We start from the raw sequence: 27,701 nt of genomic DNA on the forward strand, positions 1-27,701 counted from the left end.
GGGCGCCGCTCGGGGTCGGGAACGGCGGCCTCGCTCCCCACAGCATCTACCTCTGCGCACACGCGGAGATGCAGCGTTAGGGGAGGGGAAAAAAAAAAAGAGAGAGAGAGAGAAAGAAAAATTCAAAACTGGAAACGGCCGTCCCCACCCTCCAGAGGAGATCGGCGGGGAGCAGAGCGCCCCGAGGGCGGCGGTCACCGCGACGCGCAGCCGGGACGCAGCCCGGGCGCAGAGAACGCGCACCCCCAGCGAGCGCAGGACACCGACGGCGCGCGCGGGCCCCGGGTCCTCGCCCAGGCCGCCCCGCCCCGCCCCGGCCGGGCTGGGTTGGGGGGGGGGGGAGGAGAGTGGGAGTGGAGGCGGAGGTGAGAAAGGAAACGGACGGGGCGGGGGGCGGGAAGGGAAGGCAGAGGGAAAGAATCCTCCTCCCTGGATTTCAATCACCAGCCACCGAAGGCAGAGGAAAAAGAAACCGGCCTGCGGAGTGAGCCCTTGCCAGCCTAACCCCACTCCCATCCGCCGCACAACAGCCTCGTCACTGAATGCGCTGCGACAACATGGGCCTCCAGTTGGACTTCTATAGAGACTATTGGAGATGCGAGTTTCTATCAGTTCCAGCTGATTTATTAAAATTGTCAAGATACAGACTTCCAGCACAAAAAAAAAAAACAAAAAAAAAAAAAACAGGGAACGATGTCGACAGTGCATTGAGCCTGCTTTGCCACCATTTGCTACAAAATATGCAGATGGTCTGTACTTTATTTAGATTATATTGCACAAAATGAGAAACTTTTTAAACTATGTGCCTTTTTTTTTCTTTTTTTTTGCTAAAAATCGAGAATCCAGTTTCAAACCTTCCATCTGGGGCCCCATCCACATATCACAGCGTATGAGATACATAAAGTCCTACTATAGTACAGTACATATACAATCTTTAGACTAAGATAACAGCTCTGAGGTCTATATCACCATTTTCAATAAATCTTTACCTACAAATATTGAACAAATCTCTACTATAGCTGTACAAAAAAAAGTTTGCTTTTTTTTTTTTTAAACCACAAGGCCTTTAGATGCAAGGATTATTTTAAAATTTTAATCCTTTTAAAACCAGGACATAACGTACCAACATACTTGCATGCTAAAAAACAGAGGAAAAAAAGAAATCAAAAGGGAAGAAGTGCCTGAAAGTCTTACTGAAAAAACACAGCAAGAATGTTCCCTTTTCACTGTACAAAAATACGCCTGAAAATATATTAATTTTTAAAAAAGACTGAGGTCTGTTATGTATCAAAAATGTTTCAATACCTTTTGTACTGAGGTCTAGGCTGTCTGGTATTCAATCAAGGAGGTATAAGGGAACAAGTTACAAAAAAAAAGTTGGCAAGTAGAAATCACATTTGTAAAACCATAAACAATTTGATCTGAAAAGTAAACTCTGATCTTAAGTCAGTTCACAGTTTTTTTTTTTTTGTAAGCGTTTGTACAGTCTGCATTTTTTCAAGCTCCCTGCAGTTTTGTTAAGAATCGGATGCATAGAAGACATCAGTTTTCTCCCTCCAAAAAAATAAAATAAAATAAAAAAGTTGCAATGGTCCCTTTTTTGTTTTTGTGTTTCTCTTTTTTTTTTAAAAAAAATCATCAGTTCTTTAAGATCTCTTACGAAAAAAAAAATCTCCAACCAACTCCCTAGCGTAACGGTTGTGCTGCCGAAAAGTCCTCTGCAGACGTCTTCCAGAGTTCAAAGACCGACAAGCTTCAAACAGCGCCTTCCGGAGCGGGTCCTCCCTCCCCTCCCCCGCCCTGTCCCCTCCGCCTTTGTTGCAATCACGGATTTCAAGAAAAAGAAACAGTAATTACAAAACCACATTTGGGGGTGGGGGTGGAAATCACAACTCCAGACTAGGTATGCAACTACCTTGAGACACGATAAAGGAAGGGAGGGGAGCAAAAACAAAAACAAACAAACAACCCCCCCCCAAAACAAAACAAAAAAAAGGGACAGGAAAAACGGTTTAAAAACTACTCATTTCACTTTAACTCCACCAAAATTTTCATCATCTTTTCCAATTTCTTTGTGTCACAACATCATATAGAGATCAGCATCTCATGTCTCCCCTCCACCCTACCGCCACCACCGACACCATCGACACCACCATCATCATCATCATCATCATCATCATCATCACCGCCACGACCACCACGACTTCCTCCCGAGGAACCCTGCTCAGCACCCGCGGAGAGAAAGAGCGAGAAGCGGGGCGCCCCTCTCAATACGTGAACACCAGGTCGGAGAAGTTCGCCTCCAGCCAGTCCCCCGCGATCATCTCGCTCAGCTCGGGCGTGCAGTAGTCGGGGAACTCGAAGTGGGAGCCCAGGCTGCCCTCGCTGAACGAATCCAAATCCTTATCCACCAGAGACAGGGACAGGTTCCCGGCCGCCGCGCCGCCCCCCAGCTGCTGCTCGCTGGCGCTGTGCGCGCTCTGGGAGAAATTCAAGCTCAGGTCGAACATCAGGTCGTCGGCGTCCTCGCCGCCGCTGCCGCTGCCGCTGCCGCCGCTGCTGGACGAGGAGGACGAGGACGTGGAGACGGAGCGCGAGGACGCGGGCGACAGCGCGGGCTGCGCGAGCGGCGGCGGGTGCTGCTTGGTGATGTTCTTGAAACTGTAGTAGAGGCGGCTGCCGCCCCCCGCGCCCGAGGCCGCGCCGGCCCGCACCTCGTCGTACAGGCTCGCGCCCTCGGGGGACTCGGCCGAGCTGCTCAGCGTGGGGCTGGCGGGCACTTTGGCGACGTTGTAGCGTCTCAGCAGCTGCGGCGGCTGCTGGCCCGGCGGCTGCAGGAGCTGCTGGTGCGGCGGCTCGTCGTCGTCCTCGTCCGCCTCCTGCTTGATCCGCAGCTGCAGCTCGTCGTCGTCCTCGTCGTCCTCGTCGTCCTCGTCCAGGAACACACACTTGACGGTCTTGCCCGCGCCCCCGCCGCCGCCGCCCGCGCCCGCGCCGCTCACGCGCAGGCTGCCGAGCACGTAGTCGTCGCCCGCGCCGCCCAGATCCCCGGGCTGCGCCGCCTTGGCCGCCCCGGCCTTGGCGCCGCCGGCCGCGGGGGCCGCGGGGGCCTTGAGCTTGCCGCATTTCTTGCTGGAGCCCTTGGAGGTCTTGGCGCCGCCCGCGCCGCCGCCCGCGCCCCCGCCGCCGCCGCCGCCGCCGCCGCCCGCGCCCCCGCCGCCGCCGCCGCCTCCGCCGCCGCCGCCGCTCTTCTCGGGGCTCTGGCTGGCGCTGGGCTTGGCCGAGGGGTCCATTTTGGGCTTTTTCCGGGGCCGGTACTTGTAGTCGGGGTAGTCGGCCATGTGCTTGAGCCGCAGCCGCTCCGCCTCCCGGATGAACGGGATCTTCTCGCTGTCCTTCAGCATTTTCCACCGCTTGCCCAGCCGCTTGGAGATCTCGGCGTTGTGCATGTCCGGGGACTGCTCCATGATCTTCCTGCGCTCGATCTTGGACCACACCATGAACGCGTTCATCGGCCGCTTGATGTGGCCCGACGCCGTCTTGCACCAGTCCGGGTCGCTCTCGTCCAGGGCCACCGGGCTGCAAGCCATGAATTCGCCCTCCTCCGTGTCCAGCGCCTCTCGGGGCAGGTTGCTCTCCGCTTCCAAGCTCTCCGCCTGCTGCACCATGATCCGCCGCGGGGCTGGGCGCTCCAACCCGGGCCGCTCGGTCTCGTGCGGAGGTCCCCCTCCCCCTCTCGCCCCTCCACCTTCCCGGGCAAGTTGCAAAGTCCTCGGTACCCCGCGTCCGCGGCTCCCCCCCTCCCCCCCGCCCCCCCTTCCAGGCTGCACACAGCGGCTGCGGCGGCTGTGGCGGCGACGGCCGCCCGAGCGCGGGAAGCTGCGGCCGCGACGGGAGAGGCGGCGGCGGTCGAGGCAGCCCGGGACCCCCCTCTCTCCAGCTCGTGGCTCCCGCCGCAAGCGCCGGACCCCGAGCACTCCCAGGCGCGCGCGCTCCTTCTGCAAAAAGTTGAGGGCTCTCTCCCAACTAGTTATCAGGGCGTCATATGGGTGACATCACTCTGCGGGCCAGCCAATGGCTGCTGCCCGGCTCCGCCCCTCTCCCTTTATTAACTCCTCGGCCACGCCCCCTCCCCCCCCCCCCGCTCGTCCGCCCTCGGGGCTGCTTTGCAAAGATGGGGGGTGGGGGAGCGGGAGGAGGGGGGAGGCACTTCTGGAAATATGTTATTTAAAAAAAAAAAATCCTCGTGTGTGCACAGATGCGCCGCTTTCCGGGATGCGCGGGAGCCGCGCGCTGCACCGCGGCGAACCGGGCTAGTCCGGGCCGGGCCGGGCGCCCCTTTGTGCCGGGTCCCCGGGAGGCCGGTCCGAGCGAGCCGACCGGGCGCGCTCGCCCTCCCGGGGCACACGCTCGGGCACGCGCGCAGCCGGAGCGGGCGGGTGCCGCCCGGCGCGCCCCCGGGTGGCTGCCGCTGCCTCCCGGAGCCGCGCGCGCCCGAGCCCGCCGGGGGAGCCCGCCGCGCCCCGGCCGACGGCAGGTGGCGCTTTAACACAACACCTCCCGGGCACGTGGGCGCTCGCTCTCTCTCTCTCTCTCTCTCTCTCTCTCTCTCTCTCTCTCTCCTTTTCCCTTTCTCCCTGTTTTTCTAAGGCAAAGAAATCCATATAAAGCCCGAGAGGCTGCATTCTCCCTTCCCCCCGTCTGCATTTTCGGTGCTTTGTCCCTTTTCTCGCCGTGTTTTCCCTGCCTCGGCGGCGACCGGAGACGCAGCGGGACCGTTTGGCCGCGCCCGGCCCGCGTGCGTCCCGCCCCAGGCGGAGGCCGGAGTAACGGTCTGCGGGGTTGGGCTGGGGCGGGGGCCCGGTCCTCGCGTTCCATCTGGCCACTCCCGAGGCTGGTTCTGAACCCGGTTCCCGGGACCCAGGAGCTTCGGCACGGCCCCGCCCCCCGGGCTCTCCAGCCCGCCCTGTCCCTTCCCCCCGCTCCCCACTCCTTCCCGTTCCCCCTCTTCCTCTTTGTCCCCTCCCCCTCTCTCGGTCCCCAGCGCCCTCCGGAGCAGCCTCGTCCTGAACGTCTAGCGAGGAGCCAGCACGCCTTGCGGGGCCTCGGCTGTTTTAGTTAGCGACACGGACCGAGGAGAAAAGTAGGTGCACCCCAACTTCCGAGTCCAAATAGGTCCCGTGTCTGTGCCCAGGTGGGGCGCACTGCTCCTAGGACTGCGAGCGGAGCCGGAGAACAGGCTGGCTTATGTAAAGCGGCCCCTTGGCCCGTCGGTCCCGCTGTGCTACTTGGAAACCCGTTTCTCTTTGTGTTTCTTTATTTAGTCGCTGTTACCCATCTGTGGATATTCTGCGGGGAGATTGAAAGAAAACCTGCTTCCTATTCATTGCCTGTCGTCATCGCTGCCTTCACACCCTCCAGCGCTGGCGAGCCGGCAACTTTGAGTAATTCCCCGAGATACTGCCCAGAGTATTTCGCGAGACAAGTCAGCCTCTTAGGACTCGCACAGTGACCCCAACCCGCTGCTCCCTTTCGGGTTCCTTTCCTGCAAACGACACTGCATGGCTTGCACATTGCAGTTTCCCATGTCTTTAGTCACAGAAAATGGTACCATGTTTTCACATTTTTCACAGACCATCGCGCGCGCGGTTGTGTGAGTGTGTGTGTGTGTGTGTGTGTGCGCGCGCGCGCGCGCGCGTGCCACCATTGCAGTACCCTCCCCCACGTTATTCATCGTAAAGAAAAACACTGAGTCCAATCCTTGTGATATTCAAGCCAATCCTGTGGGCAATCTATGCTCTCCAGCCATCGGAACCAGAGGAATTTACAGTCATCCATACAGGGTGACCGCAAGTCTGGAGATGTATAAAACCGAAGGCAGTGTGTGAAAATCCGTATTCACTCCCACAAGGCAAGCCCTGCCTCGTGTTCCTGTCTCTGCGTGCACACTTCCCAGCCATTTCAGCTCCTGGGAACACGGCCGGAGGGTGGGTGGATGGACTGGTGAATCCTCACAGCTCCCCCCCACCCCACCCAGCACATGATAAATCCATACTCCAGCCAGAAGCCTCAAAGTAATTTAGCCCAGTTGCATTATTTTCGTGCAAACCATGAGGGCATCTAGCATTTCAGACTCTGAGAGAGAATGCCTTTGCAAATCTTAAGCAAATTCGGTGTTTATTTGCCTTTTTCACTTGACAGCAAACATCATGTTTCGCTTTAGAATGAGAATTAGATTAAGTGCAATCAGGCTGGAAACTAATGGGTTTATTCTGGGAGTGCTATGATCTTCTCAGAGGAAATATAAGTTAATATTTAGTCTTTCAGATAAGAAACATAATTTCTGCTCTGAGAAAGATGGGTCACCCTTGGAGAAGAGAAAACCAGTGACAGGGATTGTTTATTAGTGCGAGCCCGGGCAGCAGGGACCATGAGAGGGAAGTGCTGTGACTTGATGCGTCTTTCCATAAACACACAGTGGAGGTTGGCGGAGCAAAAGCAGGGCATGGAGACTTCCACGGGAATGGACTGGAGCTAATTCCCCCCTCTGTCTTCTATAGAAAGGTCCCAATTTTCAAAAAGGATCACCTAGATTGCTATTTTGTAACACGATCTACCCACCTCCTTAATGTTAGTGAATTTAGTGACGATTTGAAGGGAGAAAAGAAAAACTAAATAACTCATGTATACTTTTTCTTTCTTTTCTTTTCTTTTCTTCCCTTTCCTTTTCTTTTCCTTTTTCTTCTTTTTTTTTCCACCCGCTCTATGGGAAGGTTTTAAAATAAGCATAACATTAAAAGAAAAGAAATGGGAACATGCCTGAGACCTGAATGCTTCTCACAGGAACAGTATTTACTCGTAAAAAAATGGATGCTTGCAGCATCAGCATCAACCAACTAGTTAAAGGAACTTGAGGCTAACAAATGGAAAATGCAGTCCTCTGTAATGATACACTTCCTGAAAGTTTAGCTTAGTAAAATGGAAATTTGTCTGCTATATTTAAAACAGGTGAATGCATATCGGGATTAGACCTCTGAATCATCTTTTCATAGCCAATATACATTTCATGTGTGTGTATATCTATGGACGTCTCTGCATAGATATAGCACGTTTTCCTGCTAATATTAAACATTGTTGGGTATATAATTAACGCTCAGAGTCTTAAGATGTACATTCTATTATAGCCACAAATGACTATTTTTATCATTATTATTATTATTTTTTACAAGCGTATCTTTAGAAAGAAGACCTTTCATTTATAAGAACTATTAGGTAAGGGGTAAGCTATTATACGAAATCGCTCAAAATCATGATAACACATTTAGAATACATGCAAAGTGTTCCTACTCCCTCTGAACAAGAAACATTTTGCTAAGCAAATAATACACTAAAAACATCACTGAGTAAATATTTGACCCGTTAAATTGAACATACCCGTTTCACAAGAGCTCTGACTACGTGCACTGTCTCCATCGCTGAAATGATACCCTGCAGGACTATTCTTTCCATCTCCTCTCTCCTGACCCACTCTCCTGAAACGGGCTTCTCCCCTCACTGTTCTGCTAGCTCTTGGCATCTCTGCCTCAGACCTGAATCCTGAGTTTGATCCCTATATCCTCTGTCTACCTGGAGCCCCCCTTGTACGTATCCTCAGACCTGGTGACGGGTGTCAGTTGAACTCCCAGCCTCTCCAGACCCTGTTTTTTTCTCATGGTGCTTTAGGGCCTTGGCATTTTAGCCTATCCATCTAGAACTTGCTTTTCACCTGATCTTTGCATATTGATCTGCATTGCATTTAGCCCCAGGTGCAATGCTGGAGGTGGGGGTGGGGGTGGGGGTGGGGTGTGCTTCCAGGCACCTGCTGCCCCTTCCCTCCACACATAGGCTGCCAGTGACGGTCACTTCATGTTTGGTACATCAGGACATACTTTAGTTGCTACAATAATCTGTTGATATTCTCACTCGTGTATTCTCTGAATCACCCAGCCAGAGAGTACGCTTCATTAAAACACTAGCAGAAGGACATAGGGCAGGGACTCTGAACCTTATTTATAAAACGTAATTTTACATCATGACCAGCACACAAGCTATATGTATACAAAGCAGGAACCAAAGTGTCACAAATGAGTATCTCTCCTTATCCAGTGTAATACAGGCTACTTCCTTTTCCATTTCTTTAAACAATGTTGGTTAAAATCCACTGAGCTCACCTATTAATGAGACACTGTTGAAGTTTGAGTGACGGTGGCTTGGGTGTTCTAAGACTCTGGAATATTCTGCCTTGGATTGAAAATTCCAGTTCCAGTGTCCTTCTTTCCCTTTCCCTTTCCTTTTTGTCCCTTCCTTCCTTCCTTCCTCCCTTCCTTCTTTTGTTCTTTCCTTTCTTCCTCCTTCCCCTTCCTCCCCCTTCCTCCTTTCCTCCCTTCTTTCCTTCCTCCTTCCTCTTCCTTCTTTCCTTCCTTCCTTCCTTCCTTCCTTCCTTCCTTCCTTCCTTCCTCCCTCCCTCCTTCCCTCCCTCCCTCCCTCCCTTCCTTCCTTCTTTTGTTCTTTCCTTTCTTCCTCCTTCTTCTTCCCTCTCTCCTTCCTTCCTTCCTTCCTTCCTTCCTTCCTTCCTTCCTTCCTTCCCTCTCTCCCTTCCTTCCTTCCTGTAATTATTTTAGTGGATCTCATCATGTAGCCCTTGATTCTTAATAATAACAAAAGAATTATACAAACCTACTGCCTCCAAACTTCATGTTTTTTCTTTTTTTATTATTTGTATGAGCTACGTATTTTCTTTTAAATGGGCTTTTTTAAAGTAGTTCTGGTCCACTGCAAAATTGAGTGAAAAGTACAGAAAATCCTCATATATGCCTGTCCCTCACACACGCACAGCCTCCCCCACTGTGGACACACCCTATAAGAGCTGTGCATGGTTAACATTTGTGAACCTACACGGACTCATCACAATCGCCCAGAGCCCTCAGTTGACATTAGGGCTCACTCTTGGTGGTGCACACTCTATAGGTTTCGATAAATGGATGATGACACGATATGTCCATCACGATGGAATCGCGCAGAATAGTTGCACTGCTCTAAATGCCATTTGCGTCTGGGGTCTGGCAACCACTAATCCTCTTACTCTCTCTGCAGTTTCTTTCTTCTTGGTCTTTTCCAGAATGTCTTATAGCTTGAATCCTGCAGCATGTAGCCTTTTTACATTGGCTTCTTCCACTTAGAAAGAAGCATTTAAGGTTCCTCCCGGGCTTTTCATGGTTGGACAGCTCGTGTGTGTGTGTGTGTGTGTGTGTGTGTGCTGAGTAGTATTCCATTGTCTGGATGGACCACAGTGTATCCACTCACCTGGTTGCTTCTAAGTTTTGGCAATTGTGAGTAAAGCTGCTCTAAACATCCATACGGAGTGTTTGTGTGGACCTAAGTTTCTAAATCCTTGGGTGAATACCAACGAGCTGGATCCTGTGGCCAAAGCATATTGAACTTTGTGAGCAACCATCAAACTGTCTTCCCGAGTGGCCACCCCGCTTCCCATTCCAGCAGGGATACGGGCAGCATCCACCTTCTCACCGTCATCCCCAAGTGCTGAGAAGAACACCAGCGCCTGGGGGGAGGCCCACAGATGTTGCTGTTGTGGTGGTTCGAACCTCTGTCCATCCAGTGCCTCCAGCAGTCCCTGGCAGGCAGTGGCTGCTCGCCAAATGTCCAGTGAATTTTCCTATTTGTTCACGCACCCCAGGGAGCTCGGCCAGCTCTCCCACCCAACTGACCCCGGATTATCAGTCGCTCCTGCTGGTTTCCGTGTGCATTTCGGCTGTCCTCAAGACTCTCAGAATTTCAGCCCCAGATACCGAGCCGGTCTCCCAGTTACCACGCTGCAACTAGACCCTCCTCCAACATGCAGCTGGGCCCATAGGGCTCCCCAAGTTCATGTCCAATGGAGCGCCTCGCCCTCGAACAAAATCCACTCCCCTTTGCAATGCAGGCAAAGCAGGGTTCTTTTCTTTCGGCCTCTCTAGCTTTATCTCTATTGCAATCAGCAAAACCGCAAAGGAGCATTAGGGCAGCGCAACACAGAGCAGTGGCTTTCAAACTTATTCTGACCGTGACCTGCCACACGAAACACATCTTTGCATCGTGACCCCGGGCACATTCACACTACACACAAATGAAACTGCAACCGTGCCCGGGAGAGACGCTTGTGGTTCCAGATAAAGCTGTTTCCTGGGCTCACGCTGGTCCTAGTGACTAGGCATTTGTTAGAACTCGATGGCTTCTGCAATTTAAACAAAACTTATTTTCATTAAACTTACATGAATCAACTTCAGTCTCCACCTGTTTGTTTGTTTGTCTGTTGATGAGAAACTGCTCTAGGAAAACATTTGACTGGACACCTGGGGATTAAAAAAAACCCCTTATTTATAAAAAAGGTAAGTAATTGTTTCCTAAAAACTCAGGTCTGCCCTCCTCCCAGGCTGCCCTCCGAGCTTGCACACGGTGCTGCCTGCTTCTGCACCTGCTGTATTTTCCTGCAGCCGCCCCGTCTCGTGCCCCGGGGGATGGGCAGCCAGCGAGGTGGGCTGGCGACAGGGCTCCTGTGTGTTACTCGAACCCTTCACCCCCCGAACCAAAGAGACACTCCAAAGACGCTGTGTGCCCGTCCTCAGGTGGCCGTGTGCAGGGAGGGGGAGGGGGGGGAGAAGACACCCGTCCATCCACCTCGGGACGGAGGAGGCCCCTCCCTCGGAGGCTCTGCTCTTTTTCCAGCAGTGCCTCTGTGTCACCGTCACCACTCAGGAAGAGGACGTGTGTAGTTGTGAGCGTGTGTGTCTGCAGGTTTACAGGAGTCTGAAATAAAAAGGCGTGGATCGCCAATTTTGGGAGTACATCAGATCTGATTTCTTTCCACATGGCTACCGTCCCGATGAATGGATCTTCATCTGCTCTTAGAGAAACCATCCCCGCCCAGAGCGACGGATGGGTCGTTAGTTTCGGGGATGTCCCCCCAGGCCGGGCGCCGAGGAGCTAGTGACTATCGCGCCAGGGAGCGGCCTGTAGATCTCTGGGACGTGGTGGATGCAACTTCAGGAGGCAGGTGCCTACGGACGGACCTGGCCGAGAAGGTGATCGCTGGTGACGCCTGATGAGGTGCCCTCTTCCGTTGGCTGGAAGGAGGCCAGGTCCCAGCAATGCCTCTTGCACAGTGGCCTCTGCTGTGTCTCCACCTCCCCGCCTGAGCCCTGGAGAAGCGCGTCTTTCTTTATCCGATTCCTGAACTTGGGTAGCTTCTCTTGTTTTCTTCTCCAGCCCTTGTTGAACCAACCTCCCCTCATCCTCTGTCTCTGTCTCGCTCCCTCCCACTCTCTCTCAACCTCTCTCTCTCTCCCTCTCTCTCCCCTGCTCCCCCTTTCTCTTTCCCCCTCTCTCTGCTTGTCTCTGCTGCATCTTTTTGATGTTCAAGGCAGTTAAGATCTTTTTTCTCCCCCCTCGTCTTTTGCCACGAAACAGCGTTATTAGTTGCGTTATCCCTGTAGCGTAGGCAGAGCTGTGTGGAGCACAGTCATTAAATTCTAGATAATCAAAGCACGGATAAGAAATAGAGTGAGCGAAAGCAAACCTGTAGAGAGGCATGGGCTTTGCACCTTTCCCTGGAGGGGGCACTCACTGATCCTGCCCATCTCTGCTTCCCGTTACACTAGCTGTCGGTTGGTGTGCGAACGTACAACCACGGACTTGGGGGAGAAGAGGGGAGCGGCTGGTAGGAGGATCCCTGTGTTTGCTCAGCTTGGAGAGACCCCTGCGCAGAGGGCTGCGTGCGGGCGCCACACTCTGGGCCGGGAAAACCCAGACTCTCCCCCTCCTGCTACACCATGAATCACCCATCTGACTTCAGACCAATGGATAACCATTTTGGCTGCCATATTCCTCTTCTGTGTGTGAGTATTTCAGACCAAGTGGCTTCCAAGGTCACGTGGATGTTTCACAGCTTTATAGTATTTATGTGACCAAACACATCATTTCTGCAGAAATTCTACACTAGGGATGTTAGTTTCGTTGCATTCTCTTAAGTGAGAGAGAGAGACAGAGAGTGAGCAGGGGAGGGGCAGAGACAGAGGGAGACCCAGAATCCGAAGCAGGCTCCAGGCTCCGAGCTGTGAGCACAGAACCCGACGCGGGGCTCGAACTCCCAGATCGTGAGATCACGACCTGAGCCGAAGCCAGATGCTCAACCGACTGGGCCACCCGGGTGCCCAAGTTTCTTCTTTTTTAAATATGACCATTTAACTGTGACTCCAGTATTTTATGGTATGTGATGATTGTTCTCGCTCCATTTAAAAGTAGTGCATTTTCGTTGTCGAAACATGGACCGTACAGGCAGCAAATAAAGAGGTCAGAGTTCCCCACATATGCCCACGGTGACATTTTGCGGCCTCTTTTTCAGTCTCGATAACATTCTCTCAACGCACTGCAGTGTCAGCGTCGTAAAGGCTCTGAGCACAGTCTGTCGGCTACAACTTCACCCCCTTCTCTTGGGCGGGGGCACCTGTTCCAGGGATCCCTGAAGCACCTTCTCAGCTGCTGCTTCCCGTCACAAATGCCCATTCTGCTCAGGAGGAAGCACCCTTTCCAGCCCTCTTTCTCCGTGTCCTTCCGATTCTTGGAAACTTCTGGAACTTCTGCTCAAACAGATTCTGGCCCGCTCACTCTGCTGGGCAGACATGCCTGGCCCTCACCTCTCCAGGTGGGAGTCCCGTGACAGTTCCCACATGCCTCAGCCCCTGCTGAGCCCCCACCCCTGCTGGGACCCCACAGCTCAGGGCTGGAACCCTTTGTTCCCAGACAAGGTGAAGTCCAGCGAGGGGCGGATAAAGGTCCTGCCCAGCAGGCCCAAGAGCAAAGAGTATCAAGCTAAAGGAGATTGGCGTCAGCCTTAAAACTGAATGGAATTGACCCTGCTAGGGTTCCAACCATGACCCCTCTCCCCCTTCCGGTGTCTCCTCTTTGGAGGGTGGGAACCTCTGTCCTTGCCTGTCCCACCATCGTACTTTGGGAGAAGGTGACCTGTCTGGTGTCACGGGTTCACAGATGGTGAGAAACTCACCTCGAGTGTCACCCATAACTGAACTAGATGACATCTAGACAGGGCTGAGGATTGACAGATGACGCCGGGGCCGGCTAAGACTGTGGGGATGTTGGGACGGGGCACGTGAGTTTTGCATGTGGAAGGACATGGATTTTTAGGAGCCAGGGAAGGGACTGCTGAAGGCTGAATTGTGTTGGCCCCAAATTCACACATGGGAGTCCTAATCTGTAGTACATCCGGATGAGACTGTACTTGGAGACGGGGCCTTTGAGAAGGTGGCTGGTCATTCGGGGGGCTCTAATCCAATAGGGCTGACGTGACACCTTTTAAGAAAGAGGAATTTGGACACAGAGACAGACACACATGCCCTGTTGTCTAAGTCAGTGACACATCAGCCCCAGGAAATTAAGAGAGGGGACAAGAACCATAGAGCTGGCCTCTCTTACATAGTCTTTCTGAAGAATGTCCCCCATTAGTTGATTTCTAGACTTTGATGGGCACTTGGGCAGCAGTGGGTTAGGGAAGGTCTAACTGCCCACCACGCAGCCAGACTCTCATTGCTCTGTCTGATGGTCACGGCTTGGACGTGCACGGCCACGTCAATGCCTTTTTAGCTTTGGGGTCTCGGCAAAGCTGTGAGAACCAGAAAAGGACGATTTAACTTTTCATTCAAGCCAAAGGGCATCCCTTCATCAACGTAAGTTAGTTTGGAACTGGAAACCAAGTTGTCAAGGTGATGATCTCTCGCCCTCCGCCCCCCAGCCCGAGTGCTATCGGAAGGGAAATCCCGTGGAGGGACAGCACTCTGGGTGTGCGTGGACACAACGGTTTTTAACCATGTTTCCTGACCACGCTGCGCACGGTGGGCAGAACTGTTGAGGCGTCGGTGCGCCCCCTCTGGCACTTGGAGATGCCACTAGAGTAGCCCTTTCTGCATGCACCCCCACCCCCGATTTCCCGGATCCCCCTGCCCAGTGACAGTGAGTTCTGGAAAGCAGGATGAGTCTGCTTGTTTCGCTGCATGCAGGCTGGCCTCTGGGAGATTCTTGGGGGCCCGAGTCTATGAGAAAGGAAGTTCTTCTGGGTTATTTATAAAGACTTGTTTCAGCGCTAGCCCTCCGCGATACAATGAAGTTCCTCTAGCCGGTGTCCCTGGCGTATTTCGGAGGCAAGAACGGCTGACACGTGCAAGAAAATTAACGTGGATTTTAGCTTATGGGTGTCCCGCTCGTCGTGGCGCAGGCAGAATGAGAAACACAGTGTCAGGACCGAAAGAGAAGACTGTCCCCCTGGGCCGTGAGTTCTCCTAAAGGCGGAGGGTGTCCATCTTTCACTGCATATTCCTTCAAGTCAACAAGGAACCATGGCACCTAGTAGGGCGTAGACGTGCAAATGAACGAGCAAATGAACAAATAAGGAACAAGACCAGAAGTCAAGGTCACTCTGAGAGAGTGGCCAGAGACGGAAAAACAAAATTCAAGAGCAAGAAAGAGGACACACGGTCCCCCTTGGCCAGCTCATTGCTCCCTTTCTGCCTTCTGCTGTGACCTCGCTCTCAGAAACGCAGTTTGCTGCTTTCAATATCTTACCCATATTTTAGGGAGTTCACTCTTACCATTATTTTCTTTTTTTCTCTTGCATGAGTCTATAGGGATTGTCCTGGAGCAAAAGGCAGTGCAGAACAGAGTGTATTGTGTTCAGACGCATTCTTTCTCCCTGTTCCTCCTGCATTTCCCCCCAAAAGAACTCCTCCGGCACTTTGATTCTCGGTCCCTTTCTCCTTCACCAATGACACAAGATTCAGGGGGGCTCGAAATCTGTAAAGTTCTACACAAAACGTATCTGCTACCACACGCTCTTCTAAATCTGAGGGTTTCTTAGACCTCCAAAGTGGGTAAATTGAGGACATCTCAAAGGAAGCATCCATCGTCATACATAACAGGTGGGCATCCCCAAGGTGAGTCTATAAAGCGGTGGGTGAACACAGTAGGGAAGTGTCCGTGCCCGTCATCCTCCCCACAGCGTGCTCCAAGGATCCAGGCAACAAATCCACCCTTGAATTGATTCAGAGTGTAATTCTTATCTTCGAGAGGCCATAGTGATAATTTCACAGGTTTAAAATGGCTTCATATCCGCCCCCCAAGCTAGGTGCGTGTGTGTGTGTGTGTGTGTGTGTGTGTGTTTCCTTCCTTCAGACCTCTCTTTTTCTGGGAGCAATGACAAGTTCATCCGTGCATATTTAGCATTTTTTTTTCCCCAGGACCTAACTCTGCCGTTCCTAATACTGGATGCTGTGCCTCTAGTTACCCTCTTGTAAGCAGAGAGCAAAGAGATCCGTCCATTTTCTGGGGGAATAATGACAGCATGAGTGAACTATTGGTGTGTGTGCTTTTGGTCCTAACAGCGAAGAATAGGATCTGAGGCACAAAAGGAAAGATATTTATAGTATTTCCTGGTCATGCGTTTACTTGCTCAGCTACCGCGGCTGTAGCTTGTGTATTGTGTTTGTGTTAATTCCAGCACGGCTATATAGCATCCTATTATGCCCTGTACGAAAATGATTAGCTGCTCTATATGACACATTCAAGTACTTGGGAGATATAAAAACTCCGACTCCACTGACATCAATCGCGTGTAAATTTGCTCCTATTTTCCAGAAGCGAAAGATGAGAATCAGGTGGCCGCCCCTCCCCCCCATGCGATCCGCCTGAAATCCAAAGACAATGTGCGGCATCCAGATCGCTTAGAGGGCGCGGCCACTGCTTTTCTGGGTGCGACACCAACATCCCCGACACACTCCGATGTATACTGAGTGTGCGCCGAGAGTACTTAGCACACACAATTCTGCATGAGGGGCTCTGGCTTTACGGCTTGGAATCTCGGCTCACTAAATTGGTCAACTTACCCTGTAAGAGCCACAGTTCTGTCTTTGGGAAAATGGCTGAGTAGGTCCCACCTATGTCCCCGAAGTTACCAGGCGGTTGAGAAGTACTTTACGAAGCTCCTGTAGGATTGTACAAAAATGGGCCAAGGCGCTTTGGGAATCAAGGTGGAACACAGGAAAGAAGGCGTTTTAGCCATCTCTTCCAGAGATGTGATGATTTTGCCTTCCTAAGGTAGGAAGTCTTTGCCTGAATGTTTTCCGGATAGAGGAGATGGAAAGGAGAGAAAGCAATATTTAGATCCAGCCTGCTAGGATTACTTAGGGCTTTCTCGATAGGTTAGGGACCAATTGCTGCAAAGTCGGGAGGTCTTTGTGAAGCTGGGGGCGGCAGGAACAATATTGACAAGGTCGACCAGGCTGTAGTTCAATGGTAATGCGTGCTGCCTAGGCCATGCCAGCTTGGCTCTTCCTGGTTTTCGTGCTCTTTATAAAATTTTACAATTTCTGCTCTATTGGGAATTGACAGACCATAGGGGATCATCACTAAGTAATAAATACAGTAAATTATAGAATACCTCATTGAGGATTGATTCTGTTATTCAGGACCCGTGATATCTTCCACCTTCAACTAAACTTGGAGTCTGGGAAGAAACACTACGAGGCCAAACTTCAGACTACCCCCATCTCAGAAAAAGGTAATTCTCTCGTCTTCACCCAGACAGAAGCTGAGAGGGTCTTTTCACAAGTGACGATAGCAGAGGGCTCCATCGGGATATCTGATTTAACATTTTCTTTCTGTCCATCAAACTGAGCATGGCCACACCCAACGAAAGCTCATGACTTGAGATCAGATACTCAGTCGGCTCTTGGATGAACTGCTGTATGTTTACACCTGGGGAGCCCATAGCGTGATGAGCCATGATGAAGTCACAATTTGTGCTTAAAAGACGTGGTCCCTACCAATTTTTTAACGCCATTAGGAGCCAATCTCGTTTGGGATGACTTCATCCTTGCTGATGACACGCTGATCAAAATGGGGGAGGTGGAATTTGCTCAAGAAACAGAATTTTCTGTTTATTTTAGCTACCGAGAGAACATTCCACAGCAAACAAGCAAAGAGAACAATTTTTCTCTTTAGTATATTACAAACAGATCGTCTCCCATCACTTTGTGTCTCCGTATTTTCTTTTAGGGGGTATCAATATCCTTCAGTCATTCATGTGTACATGTCTATATGTTTAAGAAGTATTTATTAAGCCCCAACTCTATCCCAACCACCAAGATCAGGTCATTAATGAAGAGTGCGCCTTCTACGGAAGCCGGGCGTGTCTTTGATGAGTACAGGTAACGTGCCTTGTGTTTGAGCGCTGGGGATACAGAGGGCAAGTAGAGATGGTTGTCCTCACAAAGCTCGTGGTCCTGTGGAGAGGAACAGACCCATGCAGGATTTAGTACCATGGGTTCCACGAGGAGATGGCTCATAGAAATAAATACTGTAAAGTCATGTGCGAATAACTTCCTTCTAAGAATCACAGAATATCTTCCTCCGTGGCCAGCTCAGTTTGAAAGGGTTTATGCCCGGTGCACTCTCTCTCTTCTGGGAATATGGAGTTTGGTAAGGGGGGGGCAGTCTGTTTGAGGGAACACAGACAACAATGCGTAATTCCAGGAGCTTTTTGTCCTTAACATCTCTCCTGACATTCTGCGTCCAAGGATCACCAAATGTGCACCAGGAGCGAAGCACCATTGTGGTCTTTTACTGGCGGGGGACCTTGGGAAGGTCACATAACTGCGTTGAGACTGTTTCCTTGTCCATACACAGAAGTGAAGAAATCTTCGTGCCCAGAGTCACTTACAGATGCACAGCGCTGTTATAAAGTAGGTGACATAGGAAATGCGGGACTATGTGGTCCTTAATTCTCAAAGGACCTTTACTTATGCTAAACTATGCCTTTAGCATGCATATGTTTGTATGTTTTTTAAGTGGGCTTTAAGAGAACTAAAATTTATGCTGGAAGGTGTGTGTGTGTGTGTGTGTGTGTGTGGAGCACGTGCAGACTTGATGTTGAGTACTTCTCTTTCTGGAAGTTTTCACAGAAACGTCCCAGTGGGACCCAGCAGCATTGTCCAGAGACCCCCCCTGAGGCAGGACAGTGGAGAAGGCTGTGGGACTGAGGACAAGGACAGGAGTGCTATTGTGTCACTCCAGTTACTGGACAGACAGTCCGGAACCATCACGTTCACCTTCCAACTTTTTTTTTTTTAACACTTATTTTTGTTTTGAGAGAGAGAAAGAGAGAGAGAGGGAGGGAGACAGAGTGTGAGTGGGGAGGGGCAGAAAGAGGGAGACACAGAATCCGAAACAGGCTCCAGGCTCCGAGCTGTCAGCACAGAGCCCGATGCGGGGCCCGAACCCACGAACTGTGAGATCATGAGCTGAGCCGAAGTCAGATGCTTAACCGACTGAGCCACCCAGGCGTCCCTTAAAATATTTTTTTTTTAATTTTTTAAATGTTCATTTATTTTTGAGAGAGACAGAGACAGAATGTGAGTGGGTTAGGGGCAGAGGGAGAGGGAGACACAGAATCCGAAGCAGGCTCCAGGTTCTGAGCTGTCAGCACAGAGCCTGTTGCGGGGCTCGAACTCACGAGCCATGAGATCATGACCTGAGCCGAAGTCAGATGCTTCACCGACTGAGCCACCCGGGCACCCCTCACCTTCCAACTTCTGTGCTACTTTTGTGGTGACGTCCATCTGTCCGTCCATCCACGGTCCTCACTCCGAGGGCACCACGCACACACCTCCAGGTTCATCTTCAAATTCGCCACTCACTCTTCGCGGGGCTTTGACTGGCTCCCTAATCTAGATAAATTATGCAAAATGTCTTTTTCTGGCTTTTGAGGGTCTTTTTTCAATATGAGCATTGCTTTAAAGGCTTAGGCTTGTCAGCATATGGGTGTCCGTGTGACATTAAATCTCAGGCAGGTGTTTCCTGAGAACTGGCCACCTGCAGGTTCTCGGACGAGGGGAGGCCTGGCCTGTTGGCTTGGGGAGGATGACGGGGGAAGCTACTGAGCTTGAAACTCAAGTGGTATCTCCAGGGGGCATGCAACGTACATTTAATGTCTGGACAACTCTTGATGATAGAGACAGAGATAGAGATAGAGATATACAGCAAAACCTTGCATTGCGAGGAACTTGTCCTGAGAGCATTCTGCAAGACGAACAAACATTTCTAATAAATTTTAACTCGATAAACGAGCCGTGTCCTGCAACACGAGTAGTGCGTGACGTCGAATGTCACGAGATCACAACTGAGCCAAAGGATCTTGGAATTCGCTTTGATATACGAGTGCTTTGGATTACAAGCTGATTTTTGGAACCAATTATGCTCACAAACCAGGACTTTACTCCGTGTGCGTGTGTGCGTGCGTGCACACACATACACACACACATAAATTTCAGTGTCATAATCCAGTGCCGGGTGAGGAGACAGTAAATTGGGCGCGATTCAACATGGCGGGTGCGTCCGTGTAGGTATATAAGTCACCCACCGCTGCGAGCTACGACTCAAGTATACATCCTCATGCTAATCCCACATGTCATTCTGATGACTCATTTTGGAGTGAAGGGCTTTAGAAAATCACGGGAATTCCGGTGGCTTCATGGAACACAGGAAAAGAGGCATCCCAGTGGGACCCTCACCCAAATGAGGAAACTGGGCTTTTTAATAGCTCTTAAAAAAAAACCAAACCCTAAAAGACAACCATGTTCTCTATCTTCTGCAAAGGAAAACAGATTCCATTTCAGCTTAACGGGTAGTCGTGTTGGTTTTAAATGGAGGGCACAGTGACTCTGGGGACGACACGCCTTGCGGCCACCTCCCTGCGGGAGCCTCTGCTTTTTGCCTGGCCGTCCCCACAAGTCAGAATCCGGCTCCAGCCTGGGCAGCGATTATCCCCCTCGGTATTCATGCACTTCCCCTCCCCCCCGCCCCAGCCGCCCTGCAGACAAGCGCCTCTCCCCTCCTCCCCCTCCCCAGCCACCTGCCCGAACCTCGGCTCTCCAGAGACCACCCCCCTTCCTGAGTGTACCAGCTGCCTCCTCCCCAGACTCCCCAAGGGACGCCTTCCCCTGCGGCCTCTGGCACCCTGGTGCCACCCTCCTGCCCCGAGGCACCGGAGCCCCGCGCCTCCCTGGCAGCCGTGTTGGGGCGAGCAGGTGTTCAGCCACAGGAGCTGCGGGGGCAGGTGGCGAGAAGCCAGGTGCTTCGTGCGCGCTGGCGCCTCTGGATGCAGAAGGAGCCAGCAGGGAGAGACAGCGAATGGCAGGGCTGGCCTCCGGCCAGGGCTCCCGTGGACCCTGACGCAGCACGCACGGAGGGCCCCCGCGCACCGTCACAGATGCCCCTCCTGGCCACCCATGGCTGTTTACCACGGAGGGTGGGCGGTGGCCCAAGTGTCCACACCACACACCCCCGACCCTGCCTCCCCACTCACAGCTTGCGGCTCCTGCCTGCTCGTTCTCGCCAGGCTGTGCTCTTGCTACTAAAATCTGACCCCTGACTAATATTGGCCTCATCTGGCAGCTTCTGAGACACGCAGCCTTCAGGCCTCACCCAGAGTTCTGGAATCAAACAGGGTCCTCAGGTAACGGTTCCCACGCGTCGGAGGCTGGGAAGCACCCCCACACTCCTCTGGAAAAACTAAGGGGATCCTGTGGCTGCTGACCTTACGCAGGTCTGGTAAACCCCGAAGGTCCCCTGAATTGAGCACAAAGTCCTTTGGGTCCAACCCGGGGCCTCTCAACCACGGCCTCACCCTTCCTTTCTGGGCCAGCCCTTCACCGCCCCCTGACGCAATCCTCGCCCTCAGGGGGGCACGCTGCTCAATGGGACCAGAGCAAAAGAAATGCTCTTTTCCGCTTTTTTCCTTCAAAACAGAATTCAGGCAGTTTACAAAAATGTGCATAAAATAAGAGATCAAAATAAAAACGGGAGACGTTGTGGGCAAAGAAGACATAAGGGCAGAAAGCAGCCGTGGAACAGTATTTAGGCATTCCATGAGGCCAACCTCAGTGAAGGGCACACATTTGGCTTTGAGTCTGCAAGTAGCCAAATCCAAAAAGGGAACGTGATGTGTCACGGGCTCCTGGGGTCGACAGCTTACGAACAAACCAGGTGCTTTTTCATTTTTTTTAATGTTTATTTATTTTTGACAGAGAGAGAGAGAGACAGAGCATGAGTGGGGGAGGGGCAGAGAGAGAGGGAGACAGAGAATCCGAAGCAGGTTCCAGGCTCCGAGCTGTCATCACAGAGCCTGACGTGGGGCTCGAACCCACGGACCTCGAGATCATGACCTGAGCCGAAGTCAGACGCTTAACCCACTCAGCCACCCAGGCACCCCACCAGCTGCTTTTTCAGAATGCGTTGTCAGGACTGAGTCACGGGAGAATTGTTTACCCCCTGAGATGGCATCACAGGAGGACAATTTGGTCAAGAGCGGCTCTCATGGTGGTTTTGGCAAAGCCAAATTCTTTTTCCAATGCCCTTCAGCGTGAGGTGTGGGTCCGGGAGTTTACCGCATGCCCAGGAGTGAAACAAAAATCTGAGAGGTGAAAACGGTGGGATCCAGGGCGCTCTCCCCGCAACCCCCCGCACCCGGGTGGACGGGGCACAAACTGAGCTGCAGATCTGCGAATCCCCTTTGGACGTCGTGTGCCGGAAGCACAGAGATCGAGTGAGTGTTGGTGATTAAGGGCACAGTTCGAAAATCATCAGGGTGAACGCATCTCAGTTTTCGAACTGCGCGTGCTCACGCAATCTTCTCTTCTTGTTAAAATCAGAACTATGTGTTCGGACTTTATAGGGAAAGGCTAAGACAAGCAAGAAACACAGTCCCTTCAAAAGACTGACTCTTCGATTTCTTTAGGGTGTCACCTGACATTTAGACCCTCCCAAGCCGCCCACTGGAATAAGGATAAAGACAAAAGAAAAAATAGGCAAGGTGTGGAAAGAACCTAGCCGTCCTGCCACAGATGAATGATGGGGGGCAACTGTAAAGTGGAGAATTATTTAACCACGAGAAAGAACGAACCCCTGCCATTTGCCGCAGCGAATGGACCTCGAGGGAGTGATGCCTCGAATGGACCAGGCAGAGAGAGACGAGACTGCATGGTATCGCCTGCATGTGGGATCTAAATAGAAAAGTCAAAGTCCTAGAAACTGGGAGCAGAAAAGTGGCTTCCGGGGACTAGCAGTAGGGGAAACAGGACAGAGCTTGGTCAAACAGTACGTACTTTCAGCTGTATGCTAGGTAAGGTCTGAGCCTTGTCACACGGGGAGTCTGGTAAATAACACTGGTATAATTTAAATTTGCTGAGAACCTAGAACTTCAGTGTTCACACACACACACACACACACACACACACACACACACAGATAACTATGGGAAGTGGTCTACGTGTTAGCTAGACGGGGTCTCCTTTTACAAAGTGCACTTACCTCACCTCGCCACGATGCCCACTTTTAATATCTTACAATGATATCATGTCAATTATATCCCAGTAAAAGTGAAGTTCAAAAAGAAAAAAGGAGGGGTGCCTGGGTGGCGCAGTCGGTTAAGCGTCCAACTTCAGCCAGGTCACGATCTCATGCTCCGTGGGTTCGAGCCCCGCGTCGGGCTCTGTGCTGATGGCTCAGAGCCTGGAGCCTGCTTCCAGTTCCGTATCTCCGTGTCTCTCTGCCCCTCCCCCTCCCCCGTTCATGCTCTGTCTCTCTCTGTCTCAAAAATAAATAAACGTTAAAAAAAAATTAAAAAAAAAAACAAAAAGAAAAAAGGAAAAAGGAGGAATGTTGACAGATTACCACGACTACCACGAGGCTCGTTTTCTTTACTCCCTTGAATCCCCATGGGGGCCCGAGAGAGTGAGGATTCGGAAGTTTCCTTATTTATTTTGAGAGACAGAGACAGCATGAGAGGGGAAGAGCAGAGAGAGAGAGGGAGAGAGAGAGAGAGAGAGAGAGAGAGAGAGAGAGAATCCCAAGCAGGCTCCAGGCGGCCAGCCACGGAGCCCAATGCAAGGCTTGAACCCACGGACCGTGAGATCACGACCTGAGCCGAAGCTGAGAGTTGGACGCTCAACCGGCTGAGCCACCCAGGCGCCCCAGAGGCTGAAGCTCAGGGACGCTGAATGACTTTACTATGTCGCGCAGTCAACATCTGGTAGGGTCCGAGGCTGATTCAGATCTGCCTGCCTGCAGAGCCCAGAGCAAAAATCTATTCCAGCGAGAGTTTGTTGAATATCTGTGGTGTTCACGATACGGTCTCCTATGCTAGACAACCGTAGTGTTTTTCAAAGGCTTCGTTGCTGTCCTTTCACAGTCTGGAGGGAGAGTCCGGGGTGCAAGCAGCTAAGCCAGTTTCTACCAGGTGCCACGTCGTTGGGCCGTGAACAGCATGCCTCGGGGAGACCAAGATGAGGGACCAAGAAACACTTCAAAAAGCAAGTATTTGATCACGGCCTTGAAGGATGAGTAAGATTTCACGGATGGAGAAGCTGGGAGGAGTATTATTTTAAACGTAGGGGGGGTTCCTGGGCCTTGTTTGTTTGGAACTAGGTAGGGAACATCCGAGTTCAATTTTTACAAATCAGAGGAAGCCGTGTTGCCAAATCCGAGGGGAAATCTGCATCCCAGTCCTTTGTGTAGAACGCATTCTTGGAGGGGAGAGACTGTCCTGTTTATTCTTGCGTCGGCCATGCCTGGTGGGTCCCCGATCATCTTACATTTATGGAATGCGGTTTTGCAACTGCAACAGTGAGTGAAATGTGGCTTCCAATAACCCCCCAAATTACACAGACCTGAACAATGTCTCTCATTGCATCCGCTGCAGATATTGAGAGACCTGAGTGCTTTTCTGCCATACTAATTGTGGCAACGGGAACATAAGGAGACATTCTTTCTGCTCCTAATGGTTGAGTGCAGCTTGGTGACCTGAGGGTACAGAATTCTGACCCTCAGTGGCACCTCCGGGATGGTAGTGTGTGGGGAAGTCGCCCTGTTGTACTGCGAGTAAGTTCAAATGAGCCTTAGTGGTTTTCTTTTCTTCTTCTTCTTCTTCTTTTTTTTTTTTTTTTTAAGATCTGTTTGTTAGTTTCCTTTCCTTACCAAGTCCTGGCATGCACCGGTTTTGTGGTCTTTTCTTCTGTTCTCTGTCAATTAAAATGCAGCTGCTTTCCCCCTCGCACACCGAGCATGCCAGGAACAAGGGTTTTTGTTAATTAAGAGGATGGGCTGGCAAACGGTGGAAACGAGTGCCCCCTCCCCGTAATATGTGGTACGATCTAGATGCGGGTGCTGTTCACTAAACTTTGATCCCTACTGATTGTGGCATGTGGATTATGTGTGAGTGGATCAGAGCTTTGCTTGAAGAAAATTGCAAGGATACTCATGCCTGCGATCATGCGGGAGGAGAATTGTGCTGGACTTGGAGCCAGAGGCAGCCCCTTCCTCTGTAGGTGCGTGTACTGAGAAACAGGGAGGCCCTCGCTGTGCAGATGTGCGGGGAGCTGGCTGGCGATAAAGAAGAACTCAAGCTGAATATTTGCAAACACAAGCCCAGCTTCTGTTGGGCGCGAGCATCACCTTAGGACAGAAGCAGCTAAGGTCACAGGTAGAAGTGGACCGTCGGTTGATACAACCTTCAGAGCAAGAGAAGAACGGATCTGTTCCCTGCTCTTCCCTTCCCTTCCCTTCGTTTCCCTTCCCTTTGCTCCCCTCCCCTCCCCCTTCCTTTCCCTTCCCTTCGCTCCCCTCCCCCTTCCTTTCACTTTCCTTTCCCTTTCCTTTCCTTTCCTTCCCTTCCCTTCCCTTCCCTTCCCTTTCCTTCCCTTTCCTTCCTTTTCCTTCGCTTCGCTCCCCTCCCCTCCCCCTCCCCTTCCCCCTCCCCCTTCCTTTCGCTTTCCTTTCCCTTTCCTTTCCTTTCCTTCCCTTCCCTTTCCTTTCCTCTCCTCCCCTCCCCTCTCCTCTCCTTTCCTTTCCTTTCCTTCCCTTCCCTTTCCTTCCCTTCCCTTCCTTTCCCTTCCCTTTGCTCCCCTCCCCTCCCCCTCCCCCTCCCCCTTCCTTTCGCTTTCCTTTCCCTTCCCTTCCCTCTCCTCTCCTCTCCTCTCCTCTCCTCTCCTCTCCTCTCCTTCCCTTCCCTTCTCTTCCCTTCCCTCTCTTTTCCTCTCCTTTCCTCTCCTTCCCTTCCCTTCCCTTCCCTTCCCTTCCTTTCCTTTCCTTTCCCTTCTTTCCTTCTCTTCTTTTTCTTCTCCACCCCCCCATCTTCTCCCTCCTCTTCTCTGTCTTGTCTGTCTGTCTCTCTCTCTCTCTCTCCCTTTGCCCCCCCCCCCCCTTACAGTCTCGTCCCTCATGGCTGGTTTTACATCACATTCCGCAGCCACATTTCTCCTGAATCTCGGGGGTGTTTGCTCTGCCAGGATCATGGTCTTCTGGCTTTTCCACTTGCCCACCCAGCAGAGTAGCCCTGTGGCAAACCCACATTTCCGCCAGCGTGTCAGGCGGCTGACGCCACGTAATGACATTCAGGCCCCGCAGAAAAGAGCAGCCGACGCGCAGGTGGTCGTCCAGAAGGGCTCCCCGGTGCCCAGCAGGAAGCGGGGCTGAGTTTAATTTGGTGAAGCAAATGTAATCATTTGCCTCTTTGTAAATGGGGACACGGGAAGAAACAAAAAAGATTTTCTTGGGAGGGTTCTAACCAAATGGGTGCTTCTAACAGCACACACGACTCTGTTCCTCTTTCGTGGGATTTGCACAATTGGAAGACTTTCCGGTAGCCTGGAAGTATGGGAGCGTGCGTCATGCCCGGGAGACGCAGAAGCTCCAGAAGCCCCAGAATGTACCTCTGATAGCGTCTCTGCACGGAGCTCTAAGAGCATGATACAGGTTTATTTCAAGGAAAGACTGTGAAAGAAATTCAGATGGTTTTGTCCAAGGCCAAAAAGTCCTTGCATTTCCCCCCCCCCCCTTTTACTAATTTGGAGCAACCCTGATTCATTACAAATGAGCGCACTTACAGATTTTCAATTTATGTCTACTTTGTGTTTTGGCAAAACATCTGCAAATTAAATCTACGCCAGAAAACCTGCCTACCGCGAAAACCCTTTAACGCTAGTTATTGTGTGAGGGTAGAAGAGTTGGAACCATCTTTCATAATCACCAGCAAGACTTCTCTGGGGTTTCAGGGCAACGTCACTGAGTAAATCATGTTCACGTACAGCTCTCCTTCCAACCGCTCTGTGCTTTGGCTGTTTGTCAGCGTTTTGTTGTTCTGTTTTTGGTGAAGAAATAGTTTCTTTTTTACTTTTAAAGAATGTTTCAGTTGTCAGTTAAATTCTCTACAAGTTGGGGCACCTGGGCAGCTCAGGTCGTGGAGTGTCAGGCTCCCGATTTTGGCTCAGGTCGTGATCTCACAGTTCGTGAGTTTGAGTCCTCGTGGACTTCGTGCTGACGGTGCAGAGCCCGCTGGGGATTCTCTCTGCCCCTCCCTGATCGCCGTCTCTCTCTTTCTCTCCAAATACATAAATGAGCTTAAAAAGTTATTCACGAAAATGCGCTGCAAGTTAACATGAGGCTTTCCAGAAAGAGAAGCACGGTTCCTTGGACCGCCTCTATTGCAATGAACCGCTTTTCCTCTTTGGGCGGGTTCAGGGGAGCTAAAATTTACATCCGTAGGTGTACTGGGTAAATTCGATTTGACTTCAACAATTTCTTTACCTTCCAGGTGAGAGGGTGGCCGTCTGTGTCCAGGCTGCAGTGCGTTTATTCTAGTTGGTTCTTGAATCTTAGGAAAAAACAGAGCCGAAGGGAATGAAGTTCATCTTTATCCTAATCACGGACATCCTCATCATTACCGTTAAAACTGAATCTTGCAAACACACGCCGGGCTGTGCGGCAGGTAGGAGCAGGTGATTATGTTCCACGGGCAAAGCCGGGGGTGGGGGGAAGCATCCCTGGCCGAGTAGAGGGGACAGGAGCGTGGCTGGGCGTGTGGGACTCTTCTGCTCTGTGGGCGGGGCTCGCAGGGCATCAGTGACCGGTGTGACAGGAGCTCAGGCAGGAAGACTTGGTTTCCCCCACTGGGTGAGTCACTGCATCCACAGGAAGCGTAGCCGAGGAGAGGGACACCTGGAGTCCAGCCAGAGGCAGGGCAGAGCAAGAACCCGCCGAGGCTGCTGGACCCTGCCTTCCTCCGCGTTGGGACGGCTTCTCTTCTTTGTCAGCTTGGTTGGGCTGTGGTGACCGGACGCGGGGGTGAAAACGCATCTAGCTAGATGTTACTGAGAAGGCATTTTCTAGATGAGACTAGCATTTATCATCAGAGGCTGAGTAAAGTAGATCTTCCTCCCTATTGAAGGTGGTTCTCATCCAATCAGTAGAAGGCTCTAAGAGAAAACGCCAGGAAAGTTCCCTGAGGATGAGGGAGCTCTGCCTCCAGACGGCCTTCAGACTGGGAGTGTGGCATCAGTTTTTCCCTGGGAGTCCAGCCTGCTGCCTGCCTGGCGGACTTCAGACAGGCCAGCCTTCACGACCTCCCTAGTCAATTCCTTAAAATATGTCTGTCTCTGTGTCTCTGTCTCTCTGTCTCCCTCTCCACACACACACACACACACACACACACACACACACACACACATAACATGACCTTCACATACATCAGCTGTGCCTACAAAAGACTTCCC

At 51.7% G+C, this 27,701-nt stretch overlaps 1 protein-coding gene and 1 non-coding gene across 2 annotated transcripts; both read right to left on the reverse strand.

Annotated features, from left to right (window-relative positions):
- Nucleotides 1-1,426: 1,426 nt before the first annotated feature.
- On the reverse strand, nt 1,427-4,006 carry SOX11 (SRY-box transcription factor 11). Its single transcript, XM_053201283.1, has one exon. The coding sequence runs from the start codon at nt 3,666-3,668 to the stop codon at nt 2,268-2,270; it is 1,401 nt and encodes a 466-aa protein (XP_053057258.1). The 5' UTR covers nt 3,669-4,006; the 3' UTR covers nt 1,427-2,267.
- Nucleotides 4,007-21,277: 17,271 nt separating this feature from the next.
- Nucleotides 21,278-21,362, reverse strand: TRNAR-UCG (transfer RNA arginine (anticodon UCG)). The gene has a single exon. It is a non-coding gene; the product is annotated as a tRNA-Arg (tRNA).
- Nucleotides 21,363-27,701: the final 6,339 nt, after the last annotated feature.

Source organism: Acinonyx jubatus, chromosome A3 (genome assembly GCF_027475565.1).
Source record: "Acinonyx jubatus isolate Ajub_Pintada_27869175 chromosome A3, VMU_Ajub_asm_v1.0, whole genome shotgun sequence".
Classification (NCBI taxonomy): Eukaryota; Metazoa; Chordata; class Mammalia; order Carnivora; family Felidae; genus Acinonyx; species Acinonyx jubatus.